The sequence below is a fragment of the Notolepis coatsorum genome (genome assembly GCF_963971535.1).
Source record: "Notolepis coatsorum genome assembly, chromosome: 19".
Taxonomy (NCBI): domain Eukaryota; kingdom Metazoa; phylum Chordata; class Actinopteri; order Aulopiformes; family Paralepididae; genus Notolepis; species Notolepis coatsorum.
Window position 1 is genome coordinate 70,662,376 of NC_140183.1, and position 19,764 is coordinate 70,682,139.

The following is a 19,764-nucleotide window of genomic DNA, read 5'->3' on the forward strand; positions in this document are numbered from 1 at the left end:
CAAATAAAAGATAATAATTGAAAAAACAGTGTGAACAGTAGAACAGAGCAGGATCAACAGTGTAGAATAGATACAGGCACAGTGTGAACAGTAGAACAGAGCAGGATCAACAGTGTAGAATAGATACAGGCACATTGTGAACAGTAGAACAGAGCAGGATCAACAGTGTAGAATAGATACAGGCACATTGTGAACAGTAGAACAGAGCAGGATCAACAGTGTAGAATAGATACAGGCACAGTGTGAACAGTAGAACAGAGCAGGATCAACAGTGTAGAATAGATACAGGCACAGTGTGAACAGTAGAACAGAGCAGGATCAACAGTGTAGAATAGATACAGGCACATTGTGAACAGTAGAACAGAGCAGGATCAACAGTGTAGAATAGATACAGGCACATTGTGAACAGCAGAACAGAGCAGGACCAACAGTGTAGAATAGATACAGACACATTGTGAACAGTAGAACAGAGCAGGATCAACAGTGTAGAATAGATACAGGCACAGTGTGAACAGTAGAACAGAGCAGGATCAACAGTGTAGAATAGATACAGGCACAGTGTGAACAGTAGAACAGAGCAGGATCAACAGTGTAGAATAGATACAGGCACGTTGTGAACAGTAGAACAGAGCAGGACCAACAGTGTAGAATAGATACAGGCACAGTGTGAACAGTAGAACAGAGCAGGATCAACAGTGTAGAATAGATACAGGCACAGTGTGAACAGTAGAACAGAGCAGGATCAACAGTGTAGAATAGATACAGGCACAGTGTGAACAGCAGAACAGAGCAGGATCAACAGTGTAGAATAGATACAGGCACAGTGTGAACAGCAGAACAGAGCAGGACCAACAGTGTAGAATAGATACAGGCACAGTGTGAACAGTAGAACAGAGCAGGATCAACAGTGTAGAATAGATACAGGCACATTGTGAACAGTAGAACAGAGCAGGATCAACAGTGTAGAATAGATACAGGCACAGTGTGAACAGCAGAACAGAGCAGGATCAACAGTGTAGAATAGATACAGGCACATTGTGAACAGTAGAACAGAGCAGGATCAACAGTGTAGAATAGATACAGGCACAGTGTGAACAGCAGAACAGAGCAGGATCAACAGTGTAGAATAGATACAGGCACAGTGTGAACAGTAGAACAGAGCAGGACCAACAGTGTAGAATAGATACAGGCACATTGTGAACAGTAGAACAGAGCAGGATCAACAGTGTAGAATAGATACAGGCACATTGTGAACAGTAGAACAGAGCAGGACCAACAGTGTAGAATAGATACAGGCACATTGTGAACAGTAGAACAGAGCAGGACCAACAGTGTAGAATAGATACAGGCACAGTGTGAACAGTAGAACAGAGCAGGATCAACAGTGTAGAATAGATACAGGCACATTGTGAACAGTAGAACAGAGCAGGATCAACAGTGTAGAATAGATACAGGCACATTGTGAACAGTAGAACAGAGCAGGATCAACAGTGTAGAATAGATACAGGCACAGTGTGAACAGTAGAACAGAGCAGGATCAACAGTGTAGAATAGATACAGGCACAGTGTGAACAGTAGAACAGAGCAGGATCAACAGTGTAGAATAGATACAGGCACATTGTGAACAGTAGAACAGAGCAGGACCAACAGTGTAGAATAGATAGTCAGTGTGAACAGTAGAACAGAGCAGGATCAACCGTGTAGAATAGATACAGGCACAGTGTGAACAGTAGAACAGAGCAGGATCAACCGTGTAGAATAGATACAGGCACAGTGTGAACAGTAGAACAGAGCAGGATCAACAGTGTAGAATAGATACAGGCACATTGTGAACAGCAGAACAGAGCAGGATCAACAGTGTAGAATAGATACAGGCACGTTGTGAACAGTACATACCAAATATGGGTATAGAACTGGAGAGAGCCAATTGAAGCATAGAGATTGTGGATATTGTCTTTTTATATTCTATATTTGTCTGCCTGTTTTTTTTTTTTTTTTTTTTGTCTATTATTTTATTCAGGTAGTAGCACAGACAATCATGGTCTTAAAGTAAATCATGCATTCGATAGTTTTTTCTTTTTCTTTTTTTTTGTACTAGGAAGGGTCGGGGAAGGGTTAGTAATTGTTTAGTTAGGAAATGTAATTTATATATTTATAACTTGCATTTTACAACTGTATGTAAATGAAATGTTAAAAGCAAATAAAAGATAATAATTGAAAAAACAGTGTGAACAGTAGAACAGAGCAGGATCAACAGTGTAGAATAGATACAGGCACAGTGTGAACAGTAGAACAGAGCAGGATCAACAGTGTAGAATAGATACAGGCACATTGTGAACAGTAGAACAGAGCAGGATCAACAGTGTAGAATAGATACAGGCACATTGTGAACAGTAGAACAGAGCAGGATCAACAGTGTAGAATAGATACAGGCACAGTGTGAACAGTAGAACAGAGCAGGATCAACAGTGTAGAATAGATACAGGCACAGTGTGAACAGTAGAACAGAGCAGGATCAACAGTGTAGAATAGATACAGGCACATTGTGAACAGTAGAACAGAGCAGGATCAACAGTGTAGAATAGATACAGGCACATTGTGAACAGCAGAACAGAGCAGGACCAACAGTGTAGAATAGATACAGACACATTGTGAACAGTAGAACAGAGCAGGATCAACAGTGTAGAATAGATACAGGCACAGTGTGAACAGTAGAACAGAGCAGGATCAACAGTGTAGAATAGATACAGGCACAGTGTGAACAGTAGAACAGAGCAGGATCAACAGTGTAGAATAGATACAGGCACGTTGTGAACAGTAGAACAGAGCAGGACCAACAGTGTAGAATAGATACAGGCACAGTGTGAACAGTAGAACAGAGCAGGATCAACAGTGTAGAATAGATACAGGCACAGTGTGAACAGTAGAACAGAGCAGGATCAACAGTGTAGAATAGATACAGGCACAGTGTGAACAGCAGAACAGAGCAGGATCAACAGTGTAGAATAGATACAGGCACAGTGTGAACAGCAGAACAGAGCAGGACCAACAGTGTAGAATAGATACAGGCAGTGTGAACAGTAGAACAGAGCAGGATCAACAGTGTAGAATAGATACAGGCACATTGTGAACAGTAGAACAGAGCAGGATCAACAGTGTAGAATAGATACAGGCACAGTGTGAACAGCAGAACAGAGCAGGATCAACAGTGTAGAATAGATACAGGCACATTGTGAACAGTAGAACAGAGCAGGATCAACAGTGTAGAATAGATACAGGCACAGTGTGAACAGCAGAACAGAGCAGGATCAACAGTGTAGAATAGATACAGGCACAGTGTGAACAGTAGAACAGAGCAGGACCAACAGTGTAGAATAGATACAGGCACATTGTGAACAGTAGAACAGAGCAGGATCAACAGTGTAGAATAGATACAGGCACATTGTGAACAGTAGAACAGAGCAGGACCAACAGTGTAGAATAGATACAGGCACATTGTGAACAGTAGAACAGAGCAGGACCAACAGTGTAGAATAGATACAGGCACAGTGTGAACAGTAGAACAGAGCAGGATCAACAGTGTAGAATAGATACAGGCACATTGTGAACAGTAGAACAGAGCAGGATCAACAGTGTAGAATAGATACAGGCACATTGTGAACAGTAGAACAGAGCAGGATCAACAGTGTAGAATAGATACAGGCACAGTGTGAACAGTAGAACAGAGCAGGATCAACAGTGTAGAATAGATACAGGCACAGTGTGAACAGTAGAACAGAGCAGGATCAACAGTGTAGAATAGATACAGGCACATTGTGAACAGTAGAACAGAGCAGGACCAACAGTGTAGAATAGATAGTCAGTGTGAACAGTAGAACAGAGCAGGATCAACCGTGTAGAATAGATACAGGCACAGTGTGAACAGTAGAACAGAGCAGGATCAACCGTGTAGAATAGATACAGGCACAGTGTGAACAGTAGAACAGAGCAGGATCAACAGTGTAGAATAGATACAGGCACAGTGTGAACAGTAGAACAGAGCAGGACCAACAGTGTAGAATAGATACAGGCACAGTGTGAACAGTAGAACAGAGCAGGATCAACAGTGTAGAATAGATACAGGCACAGTGTGAACAGTAGAACAGAGCAGGATCAACAGTGTAGAATAGATACAGGCACAGTGTGAACAGTAGAACAGAGCAGGACCAACAGTGTAGAATAGATACAGGCACAGTGTGAACAGTAGAACAGAGCAGGATCAACAGTGTAGAATAGATACAGGCACAGTGTGAACAGTAGAACAGAGCAGGATCAACAGTGTAGAATAGATACAGGCACAGTGTGAACAGCAGAACAGAGCAGGATCAACAGTGTAGAATAGATACAGGCACATTGTGAACAGTAGAACAGAGCAGGATCAACAGTGTAGAATAGATACAGGCACATTGTGAACAGCAGAACAGAGCAGGATCAACAGTGTAGAATAGATACAGGCACATTGTGAACAGTAGAACAGAGCAGGATCAACAGTGTAGAATAGATACAGGCACATTGTGAACAGTAGAACAGAGCAGGATCAACAGTGTAGAATAGATACAGGCACATTGTGAACAGTAGAACAGAGCAGGATCAACAGTGTAGAATAGATACAGGCACATTGTGAACCGTAGAACAGAGCAGGATCAACAGTGTAGAATAGATACAGGCACAGTGTGAACAGTAGAACAGAGCAGGATCAACAGTGTAGAATAGATACAGGCACATTGTGAACAGTAGAACAGAGCAGGATCAACAATGTAGAATAGATACAGGCACAGTGTGAACAGTAGAACAGAGCAGGATCAACAGTGTAGAATAGATACAGGCACATTGTGAACAGTAGAACAGAGCAGGACCAACAGTGTAGAATAGATACAGGCACAGTGTGAACAGTAGAACAGAGCAGGATCAACAGTGTAGAATAGATACAGGCACAGTGTGAACAGTAGAACAGAGCAGGATCAACAGTGTAGAATAGATACAGGCACAGTGTGAACAGTAGAACAGAGCAGGACCAACAGTGTAGAATAGATACAGGCACAGTGTGAACAGTAGAACAGAGCAGGATCAACAGTGTAGAATAGATACAGGCACAGTGTGAACAGTAGAACAGAGCAGGATCAACAGTGTAGAATAGATACAGGCACAGTGTGAACAGCAGAACAGAGCAGGATCAACAGTGTAGAATAGATACAGGCACATTGTGAACAGTAGAACAGAGCAGGATCAACAGTGTAGAATAGATACAGGCACATTGTGAACAGCAGAACAGAGCAGGATCAACAGTGTAGAATAGATACAGGCACATTGTGAACAGTAGAACAGAGCAGGATCAACAGTGTAGAATAGATACAGGCACATTGTGAACAGTAGAACAGAGCAGGATCAACAGTGTAGAATAGATACAGGCACATTGTGAACAGTAGAACAGAGCAGGATCAACAGTGTAGAATAGATACAGGCACATTGTGAACCGTAGAACAGAGCAGGATCAACAGTGTAGAATAGATACAGGCACAGTGTGAACAGTAGAACAGAGCAGGATCAACAGTGTAGAATAGATACAGGCACATTGTGAACAGTAGAACAGAGCAGGATCAACAGTGTAGAATAGATACAGGCACAGTGTGAACAGTAGAACAGAGCAGGATCAACAGTGTAGAATAGATACAGGCACAGTGTGAACAGTAGAACAGAGCAGGATCAACAGTGTAGAATAGATACAGGCACAGTGTGAACAGTAGAACAGAGCAGGATCAACAGTGTAGAATAGATACAGGCACAGTGTGAACAGTAGAACAGAGCAGGATCAACAGTGTAGAATAGATACAGGCACATTGTGAACAGTAGAACAGAGCAGGACCAACAGTGTAGAATAGATACAGGCACAGTGTGAACAGTAGAACAGAGCAGGATCAACAGTGTAGAATAGATACAGGCACAGTGTGAACAGTAGAACAGAGCAGGACCAACAGTGTAGAATAGATACAGGCACAGTGTGAACAGTAGAACAGAGCAGGATCAACAGTGTAGAATAGATACAGGCACAGTGTGAACAGCAGAACAGAGCAAGACCAACAGTGTAGAATAGATACAGGCACATTGTGAACAGTAGAACAGAGCAGGATCAACAGTGTAGAATAGATACAGGCACATTGTGAACAGTAGAACAGAGCAGGATCAACAGTGTAGAATAGATACAGGCACAGTGTGAACAGTAGAACAGAGCAGGACCAACAGTGTAGAATAGATACAGGCACATTGTGAACAGTAGAACAGAGCAGGATCAACAGTGTAGAATAGATACAGGCACATTGTGAACAGTAGAACAGAGCAGGATCAACAGTGTAGAATAGATACAGGCACATTGTGAACAGTAGAACAGAGCAGGATCAACAGTGTAGAATAGATACAGGCACAGTGTGAACAGTAGAACAGAGCAGGATCAACAGTGTAGAATAGATACAGGCACATTGTGAACAGTAGAACAGAGCAGGATCAACAGTGTAGAATAGATACAGGCACATTGTGAACAGTAGAACAGAGCAGGATCAACAGTGTAGAATAGATACAGGCACATTGTGAACAGTAGAACAGAGCAGGATCAACAGTGTAGAATAGATACAGGCACAGTGTGAACAGTAGAACAGAGCAGGACCAACAGTGTAGAATAGATACAGGCACATTGTGAACAGTAGAACAGAGCAGGATCAACAGTGTAGAATAGATACAGGCACAGTGTGAACAGTAGAACAGAGCAGGATCAACAGTGTAGAATAGATACAGGCACATTGTGAACAGTAGAACAGAGCAGGATCAACAGTGTAGAATAGATACAGAGCACATTGTGAACAGCAGAACAGAGCAGGATCAACAGTGTAGAATAGATACAGGCACAGTGTGAACAGCAGAACAGAGCAGGATCAACAGTGTAGAATAGATACAGGCACAGTGTGAACAGTAGAACAGAGCAGGATCAACAGTGTAGAATAGATACAGGCACATTGTGAACAGTAGAACAGAGCAGGACGAACAGTGTAGAATAGATACAGGCACAGTGTGAACAGAAGAACAGAGCAGGATCAACAGTGTAGAATAGATACAGGCACATTGTGAACAGTAGAACAGAGCAGGACGAACAGTGTAGAATAGATACAGGCACATTGTGAACAGTAGAACAGAGCAGGATCAACAGTGTAGAATAGATACAGGCACAGTGTGAACAGAAGAACAGAGCAGGATCAACAGTGTAGAATAGATACAGGCACATTGTGAACAGTAGAACAGAGCAGGACGAACAGTGTAGAATAGATACAGGCACATTGTGAACAGTAGAACAGAGCAGGATCAACAGTGTAGAATAGATACAGGCACATTGTGAACTCTTCTGGGAGGAACAGATAAAATTGCAAAGCTCCATAGTAACATCAGTCTGCGCGTTAGCTAGCAGTCAGCGAATCAACAAACCACTTTCTCATCTTTAACTTAAGCTACACATCGAAATATGAAAATATAGATATACATAAACCGGAACACACACACGTCTCCTATACCGTATGCGTTCAAAAAGTAATGTGGTCTAATAGAAGAAAGTGCCTCAAGTCACCTCAGGATCAAGATCGCTAGGAGGTGCCAAGAAAACTAATTAGTATTTGTAAAAGCCTGATTGAATAAACAAATAAAACATTTTAGTTTCACAAGGATTTAATATTATGCCAGATGCACATTCAACCCAGTTCCATATAATGGCATTACATGTATGTGAAACAAATAAGAAGGCAGCCGTAAAAGGGGAAGCTGAGGTTCCAACGTGCCAAAATAGATACGGCCTTGACTATTGGTTCCAATGGAGTTTTGGTGTCATATGGTCGAAATGTTGTTCAAAGACATTTCATGCCAAGAGCTATTTCTGGCGTAAACACACATCTTCAATGCGTTACATTATTTAAATGTTACTTGTCCTGTTCTGACAAGTTAAGTCTTTTGTAGGTTTTTATTGATTTTTGCTACTGGGCAGTCCGGTAGAGAGAGAGAGGAAGAATGGGAGATAGACGGGGGAAGACATTCGGCAAAGGTCACCGGGTCCGGGAGTCGAACCCGGGACGGCCGTGTTGCACTGTAGGGCACCACTCGGGCACCCCGTGTTACAGTATTTAAAACACACACAGACACAAGAGTCTGGAGCCTACCTTGCAGTACTTTGAGGAAGGCAGAGTTGCCGTTGACATCCACAGTGCCGTTTTTCACTGGCGTCTTGGGGTCGTTCTCTTCATCGGGACATAATAGGACCTCTATGGGACCCTTAGTACTGGTCAGATGGATGGACAGACTCTGTAGACAGACGGAGGGAGATAAGTGAGAAAGTGACGGGGGCAATTCATAAAAATAAAAGCATTTTCTGCCTGCCTTGATCTTGGGACTACAATGGAAACAAGTCTGCCGTATCCAGATTTTGAGTACAATATTTTTGGGTATATTGTATTTTCATTTGTCAAATCAATTCAAAACCCATAACAGGAACTGAAAGACGGAAGGAGAAAGAGAGAGAGAGCGAGAGAGAGATTTGCGGTACCTATAAAATAATCTTCAGAAGGCATAATGCTGGGTTAAAATTATACTACAGATTTTAAAGGGATAGTTGTGATTTTTGGAGCCCTGGTCCTATTGGCTTCTTCCCAATAATGATGTCGGTAGAGCCCTTTCTTAATATGATCAATGCTGTTCCTCGTTCCATCTCTGGCTTGTTAGCCTCAAACCAATACAAAGTCAATGGAATCAAGCTCCCGTCTGTACAAGCTGATTGAAGACAATTGAAATCTACTCTACAGTGCATACATTTAATTTCAAACCACAGCACAAGTTTATCAGCAATTTCACACATATAGACTCAATAAATAAGAATAAACAAAAAAAAATCAGATAAGACAGTTACATGTCAATACGAGTCGGAGATCATACTTTAAATGCAGCAAGAGAGGGAAGAACATTCAGCTTCAGAGTCAGTCGGAGGGCATTCCAGGTGTTGGAAGCATCAAAAAAGGAAAAAGCAGTCGTTTCCTAGTTCAGAGGAAACGCAAGGAACCCTAAGAACCAACCAGTCAACCAGTCAACCAGTCAAAGTAGATTGCGGTTGTCCTCAGTCAGCGTGTACAGACAGGAGCTTAACCCTATTGACTATGCATTGGTTTGTGGCCGACGAGTCAGAGCTAGCATGAGGAACAGTGTGGGCTGTGCTGAGAAAGGACTCTACTAGCTAACAGGGCTGGGCTTCCAACAACCCACAGCTACCCCTTTAAGACTGGGCTGAGCAGGGGCCAACTTGGAACGGACATTTGCAACAGATGCAGTGTGAGGGGGGGATGAACACTCAATAGCTTCCCTCCAGACCACAATTGGACAGAGGAAGATGATTTGCAACAGACTGACCTACGTTATAGTTTGCGTTTGCGTGTGTATTTTTATGTATTCATCCTTTATTTAACCAGGGTTACCGGGTTAGTAATCAGAGATCAGATTTCCATCTCGTTTTCGAGTGGGCCCTGGCCAAGAAGGCAGCGGAGAGCAGACACTCGCATGTAGTAAGACGTAAAAACAATCACAAATAAAAGCAAGATGGTAAAAGCACACGTACTAAAAAAGGAGAAGACATGTCTTGATCAATTTCAATGATAAATGGCAACAAGCAGGTGTCCAATTTGGCCCTTCAAATTATACATTTCAATGTGAGAATATAGTTTCAAATCTTATCCGGACAATGGGCAGGATGGCCACCTGGGGCTACGTGCAGCACATTAGGATCTCCCACTCCCTCCCGCCCGCCCCCTCATGGACGGAGCAGCGTAGATCAAAGCATGTCGTCTAATTGTAACACTGAAGCAATGATATATTGCGTCTAACACATGAGGATGTGATTGTGGGACATTCATATAGAAAATATCACCAAAATCGAATATAGGTTAAAAGAAATCCAATTACAGTTGCAGCCACAAGAAATGGCTAATTTCTAATGTAAAAACCCCATTTAAAAAGAAATGTCTTACTATGTTGTTCAATGGTTCAATGTGAAGTTAAAATAGCATTGCATATGCTTGACTCTACTTATCTTGGTGTCATAAGATTTATTACTGGCTGTCGATCACTCACGCATCATTGTACTTTATATGCTAAGGTAGGCTGGCTGTCCTCGTCTGCTTCTCCATTGGTATCCCTTTATTTATAAAGCACTTATTGGTCTGTTACCTTTATACCTCTGTACATATCTCTATCTCTGCTAAAATCTAGTTTACAGCTTGTAATCTCAGGATTATCTTCATGCCCGAGTTTGGGAAAAGGGCTTTCATGTACTCCACTGCCTCTACTTGGAACGGACTTTTTTTTTTTTTTTTTTTTTTTCTCCAATCCCTTGTTACCTTGCCTGATTTTAAAGTCACAGACTTTGCAACGTCTGAATTGGGAGTTTGCAAATGCATCGATACATAATGCTGATGCTACATAATGTTAAGGATATTGTGGTGCTTGCTTGGTTTCTTTTATCCTTTTGTCTTTGTGTTTTGTCCTGTATGTTGTATCTTGGTTTATTAATTTTATTGCTGCCATTTTGGTCAGGTCTTGCTCGTAAGAGATCCTTGTTCTCAAGCATTTTACCTGGTTAAATAAAGGTTTTAAAAAAGAAATTGTTCATCGAGATGAAAGCCTATGTAACTGTTAACATTTGTATTGTAGTGATTTGAGGCAAAGTGGAACATTTTGGATTTAGAAAAACTTTGTTTTATCTCATTCAAATGACTGCTTTCTTCCTCGGGTTTGCTCTGAACTAGGATAAACTGCTTTTTCCTTTAATGCTTCCAACATCTGGAATGCCCTCCGACTGACTCTGAAGCTTCTTCCTTCTTTTGCTGCATTAAAAAATATGATCTCCGACCACTGTGTCGACTTGCAACTGCTGATTTTTTATCGTTTTATTCTTATTTATTGTGCCTATAATATGTATGAAATTGCTGATGAACTGTGTCTTGTTTTGTAAGCTCATAGTCACTGTAAATGAGGGTAACCTCAGTGTCTCACGCGTTGAGATAAAGGTTTGAAATAAAATGTGTGCGTTTACCTCTTCGGGGTCTGGTACTTCTAGCCTGGTGTCTGGTGGGGCTTTGACCACTATGACAGTCTGGTCCGTCAGGCTCCCTTGATGTCTGATGTCCTGGTTTGTTACATAGGCATATGTGGAGGGAGGTGGTCAAGGAACACAAACACCTCAGCGCATTGTTCCAATACTGAAAATTAAAACTTTAGACCACTGCACTAATAAGTGGGCTTAAAAAAAGACCCAATCTTAGATCACTCCCCCAACACTTATTTATTTGGCTTTGTGTGGCGTTTAAAGAGGGATGTTCAATGAAAGGATATTTCTGGTTGTTGGGCGTCTCCGTCATGTGCCGTACATCCTGGCTGCATCTCTGGATGAGCTGCTCCAGCCTCTGCTCCTCCTCTCCCAGCGCCGTCACCTCTGCAGTCAGCCGCTGACGCCGATTCAACGCCCCTTCTACTTCCAACAGACTACAACCCCTTGGAGAGAGAAAGAGGGAGGGAGAGAGAGAGAGAGAGAGAGAGAGAGAGGGTACTTAAATGTGGGATTGCAACGGAATTCTTACCATTGTTAATTGAAAGAAAATGGTGACAATGTCCAAATGGTGAGTTACTTCATGTTAAATTAAAATAGAGTCTTGTAGTAGGATAGTAACATTTTATTCATAGTATATTGTTCATATTATAAATGGGCCCATTGATTTTTCCCTTTCTAGTAAATCAGAAGCCATACATCGCTTTCAGCCAATGAACTACTCACAATTGCAGTTTTAAGCTCATTTCAATCTGTAATAATGGTTGTACCTGTCAGAAATTGGGTGATCAGGAACACTGATTTCAAATGGTTGTTTTTTTTGTTCAAAGGTAAACTAAGGCGCTCTAGAGACCCTTAACAGACGGACATACTTTAAAGTCCATCTTGTTTCCATAAATGTGTACGACTATCATTCTTTGCAATAGATTTCTATGGAGACATTTGTACAGACCAGTGCAATACAGAGGGAGCGAGAACGAGAGAACTTACATCCACTGGATATTGTTTTTCGATTTCTTCTTGATGAGGTGAATGCCCTCCAGAACGTTGGTGATATCATAGAGACGTCTTTTCTGGACCTGTGAGAAAGTACTGATCAGATCAAGAGTTCTCCCCAAACAACGTAACACCACCTTGTTAATATACAGCACCAACTTTCCAACCAGTGTCTTACTTATATTACATATATCAATATATATATATCTTATATCGTTAATGGCGTTGTTAATGATCCTGAATACAGTATGGAGGCGCACGCAGAGAGCAAGACTGTAGCAAAGACACATTTATATTAAATGTGTGCTTCTCACAGTAATATAGGCTGTATGAAACTATTGCTAAGTAGCCATCATTTGTAAAATAGGTAAGCTTTTGCCCAATAATGCTTTGAAACGGGAGATCTTTTAAATATAAAGTCAAAATTATATACTGGCCGGTTTGCTCCACTCTAAGACTGACAGATATGAAACGCTGTTTGCTCATCATCTAAAAATGTCAATAAACAGTTTATGAGTAATACAAATGTTTTGGATTGATTGTAAACTATTTATACACAGTTTCACAGCGCTGTAGAGAACACAGTTAGTTGCTTATTTGACCCTATTTTAACTTGAAAAAAGTTGAGATCGCCCTCATTTGCAAGATATCGAGTTACATGCCAGTTAAATAAATATTTTAGATGACCTTGCGTACGCAGGCGGAGGAGGGAGCCTACTTAAACCTTTCTGCGTCATGCCCTCACTCTACCTAGGTGCCACCCCTCACCTAAACCAAGCGCACTATTTCCATCGAACACGTCTGCCACAGAGAATGGCATGTTGTGTGCTATGTGTGTGAAAAGGTAACTCCTGCACCTGATCCTCTGCGCATTGTCCAGAGTCCAAGTGTCTTTAGTTTGGAGTCAATGGACAACTTTTCTCCAATTGAGATCTCCGACATGTGCCAGAAAATCAAGTCACTTTGATATGCGTTTGTGGCCAAGATGGCCATTAGTATCAAATGTTAGAATTGGGGAAATTGTCCCAATACCCTGCTTTAGCTTGATAACAACCTAATATATACCCTGTTTTAGCTTGATAACCTATAATATACTTGTTTTAGCATGATAACAACCTAATATACCATGTTTTAGCTTGATAACAACCTAATATAACCTGTTTTAGCTTGATAACAACCTAATATAGCTGTGTTAGGTTGCTAACAACCTAATATAGCTGTTTTAGCTTGATAACAGCCTAATATACCTGTTTTAGCTTGATAACATCCCACTATACCCTGTTTAGCTTGATAAACAAATATACTTGATTTAGCTCGATAGCCCGCCCTAAAGTATTAGTGCATCCTTGCTGTTCTCCACAAATGGTCTGACACTGGTACCACAAGTCCTTCTGAATTTGCAGCACAGATTTTAGGCAGGGGTGGGGGGGGGGGTGCGTGGTTGTGAACTGACCTGTAATGTCTCTGCGGCTAGGTTGAGGTCCAGGACTCCGTCAGAGGACTGGGCGAGCAGCTCCACAAACTTCTTAGTCAACAGACCCAGAGACGTATCGTACCGCGTCTTCTCCGTCGGAGACTTGGGGACTGAAGAGGGAAGAGGAATTAGGACGCATCAGGAAAGCAGGGGAAAACGACAAGGCTGTGGATCCACCGTGTTTTAGAACACTGCAGTTCCGCCTGAAGGAAAACCCTATCTCCCATTAAAGCTGCAGTAGGCAACTTCGGAGAAATTAGCAAGAGTGGGTTAAGAGCAAGATCTGAGTCACTTTTTAAGTACATGCACGCGCAAAACAAAGGTTTTGTACATTGCGTGTACTTTTTGATAGATTGATGCAGGGAGTGGTTGTTTGTTTTTGTCCAACGGCCAAAAAGGAATCAAACATTACTTTAAGCCCTCTGGTGTATTACCTCTGGATGCCTCAAAATTGCATATTGATGCCAAAAGCGTCTTGCTTATAAACATACCGTGTTAGCGCCAATCAGCAATACCTGTTGAATCTCGCAACCGAGTTGCTCCCTACCTGCGCGAGCTGCTGCGCTAAAAAAGTACAATGGGGCTCTATGGACAAACCATGGCCCTCCCCTGACTAGAAGTATAATGTAGCTCTATGGTGAAACGGGAGCATGTCTATGTTCCCCGGGTCCTATGTTCCCCGGGTCCTATGTTCCCAGCTTGATTGATTGAACATTTTAGACCAACAGCCCTGATTCCAAACTCTAACCAACTTCGAAAGAGGGCCTACGCTTAACCAGTTTGGAACAAGGCGGACATTAATAATTAATAAAATACAAATAAATAAAAATGTCAATCAATTAATCAATCAAGCGGGAAACATAGGACCCGGGGAACATAGGGATGATCCCGGTGAAACCATGGCCCTCCCCTGACTAAAAGTATAATGTAGCTCTATGGTGAAACCATGGCCCTCCCCTGACTAAAAGTATAATGTAGCTCTATGGTGAAAACATGGCCCTCCCCTGACTAAAAGTATAATGTAGCTCTATGGTGAAACCATGGCCCTCCCAGACTAAAAGTATAATGTAGCTCTATGGTGAAACCATGGCCCTCCCAGACTAAAAGTATAATGTAGCTCTATGGTGAAACCATGGCCCTCCCCTGACTAAAAGTATAATGTAGCTCTATGGTGAAACCATGGCCCTCCCCGACTAAAAGTATAATGTAGCTCTATGGTGAAACCATGGCCCTCCCCTGACTAAAAGTATAATGTAGCTCTATGGTGAAACCATGGCCCTCCCCTGACTAAAAGTATAATGTATGGGAAACCATGGCCCTCCCCTGACTAAAAGTATAATGTAGCTCTATGGTGAAACCATGGCCCTCCCCTGACTAAAAGTATAATGTATGGGAAACCATGGCCCTCCCCTGACTAAAAGTACAATGTAGCTCTATGGAGAAACTATATCAGCATAGCTGTGAGTGAGTCTTTCACCTTTTGATTATCTAGCTTTAGCATGGATTGATTGTTTAGATCGCTAGCATGGCTAACAAATGCTAATATATTGTAGTCTGCCCCGTTGTTCTGACCGGGATTACGTTCTTTTGCCTCCTCGATGCGCACAGTCTGACGTGGACGAGAAACGTGTCTAATCATTCCTAACTCTAGGTAGCTTTGGTGCTTACTCTTTGAGGTCTTTAACCGTGCTGCATTTGCCGCAGAGATCGCTCTGGCCTTGGGGGTCCTGGTGGGCTCCGCCTGGTACTGGTGGTCCGAGTCATCCAACGCCAACCGCCTCTTCGCCTACATAACAGAAACATAACATTCACTTACTTATAGGTCTACATAACTAGACAAGACAGACGTCAATCACAATTCCCCTTTATCGGGGGCCGCAGGAAGGCCGAGCCAGAATAGAGGAGACACGGGGAGAAGGTTCTGGTGGGATCAGATCTTCACTTAGCAGGGGGACATGTGGTTCCACAAGCAGGGGTCTAAACCCACCACACAATCCCGAACTACTGTTAACATTTTATTTAATCTTGCATTTCAAACAGAGATTAAACCACCAATTTTTCTCTTCAAGAGACCAGGTCAAGAAAGGCCCATGGTAACACATCAGCCTAATGCCAGCTCATTTCTGAAACTTGAATATGGAAATTTAAGGACATTAACTGCTTAAAAAATTCTTGAGCAAGATCATTATCATCAACCAATTTGGATGTTGGTTGAACTTTGGTTTGTCAATTTAAGCGATCATTTAGATAGCATAGTCTAATTATGTGCCACCTTGAACAGGCATCATTTACCCTTTCAGTGTAAAATGTTGGTGAACAAGTTCTGAACCAAGCAACTGACTGCGGGTATTAACATTATTAGGCCGGTTAATGTAATGTTGTCCAGCTATTGACCCCCTGCTTGATGTAATGTGTTTTTATAAGTTTATTAATGTGAATTTAGTTTACTTTAGACAACGTTATAAACAGCCCTCTCAACGCTGGCATGGATGTTAAGATTCATCATACGATCTAGTTCATATCCTGGGTAAAGCCACGTTGGCGGATAAACTATATGAATCTGCATACTAAATCATAATATCCCTATACACATAATCTCATTCATCACAAGCCCCAACAGTAAAGTTTATAAGAAGCACACATAATATGCATATATTCCAAGTTCATATCAGCAGTGTATCCCTACATTTCATTTGTGCGTCTCATGAATGAGATTAATTTATCCGGGATATTGTGTTTACTTGTGGCAGCTCAAAAAAGGGTGAGACTTCAATATCATGAATATTTTAATATGCATGTTCACACAAAGGAATGTGAACTTTTATCAATTTGGTATCTGGCAACTCAGCAGCTGATGATATGGCACAGACCCATTGGCTGTGGTTTCACTTTCCACTGCAATAAATAAGTTGTACATATTTATAATTTCCATTATAATTGATCAATAATCCCTGTACAGTATTATGGTCTCAATGATAACGAGTGGTGTGGTGGAAACTTAAGTCTTTAAAATTACTTAAAATTGTAATATATAATATTGCAATACTAGAGATATTAGTATTAATTCTGCCCGACTGTGACCAAGGCTTAATGTGAGGACCCTAAGCGCACTAAAGCCTGGGATAAACTAATTACATTATACATCTAACTAGATATGCCTGAACTAAGATATGAATTACACTTGGCAATGCCCCCCCCCCCTGAACCAGACTATGTAAATTGTTCTCAACCAGGAGGTCTAGGTACATTAAAACACTGGTTGTCTTATCAAGTGGAGACCCAACACCTAGTTAAAGAAACATATCTTGTAATTTCCAGATATTGACTGCATAATGCATGCATTAGTTCCTGATGTCTGGTCTGAACACTGGTTTTACTTTAATGTCTGCCTTTATGTGTAGGCTAGTAATAGACACTTCTAGTCTAGTAGAACACTGTAGATTATAACCATAGAGTCAGCCACTGCTATATTTCCAGCAGAAAACGTAATATTTAATGCTTTATGTGAATATAGTCTACCAAGAAATAATGCCCTCTGTTGACAGTCCAAATGTCAGCCATTTTAAATCAACATGAAACGCACACTTACTGCATGTTTATGGCTGCGATTTGAGATGGAGACATTTGCTTATGAAACAGCAAAAGGTTAATAATATTGATTAAAACAGGCAACTTAAAAGTTTTGAGAGTGAGAGAGTAGCGTGTGGTTCCTGGAGACACGAGTCAGGGAAACGTGGTATCAGCACTAAACCCAATGAACTCTAGTTTCACTTTACATCTAACGTCACACTTTATTCAAAGCGAGGAAATAATAATGTGCAATAATGTAAGGTCAAGGCCAACAATGTGCATTTTGGACAATCAATGTTGCTAGTAGCCTTGAATGGCTAACTCGTGTTCTCAAGCTCCCATCAAGTTGGCTTTGCATCTTCAGAGGCGATTGGAAGAAATCAACCAAGTACTTGGAAACCGATACATGTGATTAACCAACAAACGTTATCGACAACAACACACCCTGGGCATGCAAAGTACGCTTGTTGTGTTTGACTGGCTTTTAACGCCGAGTGGGGTTAGTAACGTTAGCTAGCTAAACAACCCACCAGTGTGTTCCCTTCCCCCCTGAACCAAGACACCAACAACAGCGACTAGGCCATCATCGCCAATAATCTCTCAGCAATATTACTTTGACTGCAAGACTGAAGCTGTAGCATAAACGCAGCAGTTTAATAAGTTAGCATATCGTGCGTTTAGAGGCCAACTCGAGGTTAATCATAGTAGTGCGAGACGAACTTCTGACCGGTTATTAGGGAAGCGTTACTTGAAGCAGAAGTTAGCAAGCTGCTGGCTAACCTACTACTTGGGTAAATTAGCAATTTAGCAACTAGCTGGCTGAGCTTCTCCTAACATGCAGTTCGCTAGCTCCGCGAGACCATCAGACATAGTAACCAGCCCTTGCTAGCCCATCAGACATAGTAACCAGCCCTTGCTAGCCCATCAGACATAGTAACCAGCTCTTGCTAGCCCATCAGACATAGTAACCAGCCCTTGCTAGCCCATCAGACATAGTAACCAGCCCTTGCTAGCCCATCAGACATAGTAACCAGCCCTTGCTAGCCCATCAGACATAGTAACCAGCCCTTGCTAGCCCATCAGACATAGTAACCAGCCCTTGCTAGCCCATCAGACATAGTAACCAGCCCTTGCTAGCCCATCAGACATAGTAACCAGCCCTTGCTAGCCCATCAGACATAGTAACCAGCCCTTGCTAGCCCATCAGGCATAGTAACCAGCCCTTGCTAGCCCATCAGACATAGTAACCAGCACTTGCTAGCCCATCAGACATAGTAACCAGCCCTTGCTAGCCCATCAGACATAGTAACCAGCTCTTGCTAGCCCATCAGACATAGTAACCAGCCCTTGCTAGCCCATCAGACATAGTAACCAGCTCTTGCTAGCCCATCAGACATAGTAACCAGCCCTTGCTAGCCCATCAGACATAGTAACCAGCTCTTGCTAGCCCATCAGACATAGTAACCAGCTCTTGCTAGCCCATCAGACATAGTAACCAGCCCTTGCTAGCCCATCAGACATGGTAACCAGCTCTTGCTAGCCTAGCAGGCATAGTAACCAGCTCTTGCTAGCCTAGCAGGCATAGTAACCAGCTCTTGCTAGCCCATCAGACATAGTAACCAGCTCTTGCTAGCCCATCAGACACAGTGACCAGCTCTTGCTAGCCCATCAGACATAGTAACCAGCTCTTGCTAGCCCATCAGACACAGTAACCAGCTCTTGCTAGCCCATCAGACATGGTAACCAGCTCTTGCTAGCCCATCAGACATAGTAAAGCTTGTAGTTTGTCTCTTAATTAAATGCATTACCGGCGGTCTTCCTAAAGCGGGTCGTTGTCCTGCTCCGTTGGTCGCAGCTTGTTGTGGAGTTGAGTAAATGTTGTTTATCCGAGTCTGAGCTTCTGATAAACACACACTATTCGGTGTCTGTGTGGTGTTGCAAGGCGGCGGGGTGGTTATTATTTGGATGTAAGTGGCATTGGACAGGTTTGAGTTTAACCGATCCGAAAGGGTTGTTAAAATAATATTACTATCCAGAGGAGAGCCTCCGACCCCCGCTAAAATCACTTTATCCGTAGCCGAGGCTATCCCTCTTCTCATCATTATCATCAGGCTCGTCGAGTGGCCGCTTTTGTCCCTCTACTTTCAAGCCCGTTCTTCTGCTAATCCGTCGATAAAATTAAAAAATAATCAACCCGAAGTGTAGATGAGGGTCTGATGTATCGATATTTACTAAGTATTTCTCGACAAGAACGTGCATCTAGGCAGATGCCACGGATTAAAAAGTAGCGCGGCTCTCGAGTCCCCCGTCTAGAAATGGCTTCAGGAAACGGGCTGATGAATGAAGGGATACGGTTTACGCGCTCAAGAGCCCTCCCGCGAAACTCAGATTTCCCGGGAAAATTTCAAACGGAATTTACATGGCTGACGGTATTGGCCACTCTGAAGAATGGCCCCGCCTACATCAATAGCGTCTCGGCGAACGAGAGTGTCGAATGCACCGCGCCACGTGTTCATTGGGCAGTTGTAAACAGAGCTCACTCGCTATGCCTGGTATGTTTCATGACTAG

The 19,764-nt window shown here is 42.3% G+C and overlaps 1 protein-coding gene across 1 annotated transcript in view; it reads right to left on the minus strand.

Moving 5' to 3' along the window:
• Positions 1–19,490, minus strand: part of LOC311246029 (transcription factor E2F3-like) — a 29,336-nt gene extending 9,846 nt beyond the window's left edge. The window contains exons 1-7 of the mRNA XM_084336095.1: positions 19,004–19,490; positions 15,294–15,411; positions 13,605–13,735; positions 12,146–12,234; positions 11,389–11,601; positions 11,144–11,228; positions 8,229–8,370 (exon numbers count right to left, since the gene is read on the minus strand). Of these exons, the coding sequence (XP_084192221.1) occupies positions 8,229–8,370; positions 11,144–11,228; positions 11,389–11,601; positions 12,146–12,234; positions 13,605–13,735; positions 15,294–15,411; positions 19,004–19,303 (1,078 nt within the window). The 5' untranslated portion in view covers positions 19,304–19,490. The remainder of the gene's footprint in view (positions 1–8,228; positions 8,371–11,143; positions 11,229–11,388; positions 11,602–12,145; positions 12,235–13,604; positions 13,736–15,293; positions 15,412–19,003) is intronic.
• Positions 19,491–19,764: the final 274 nt, after the last annotated feature.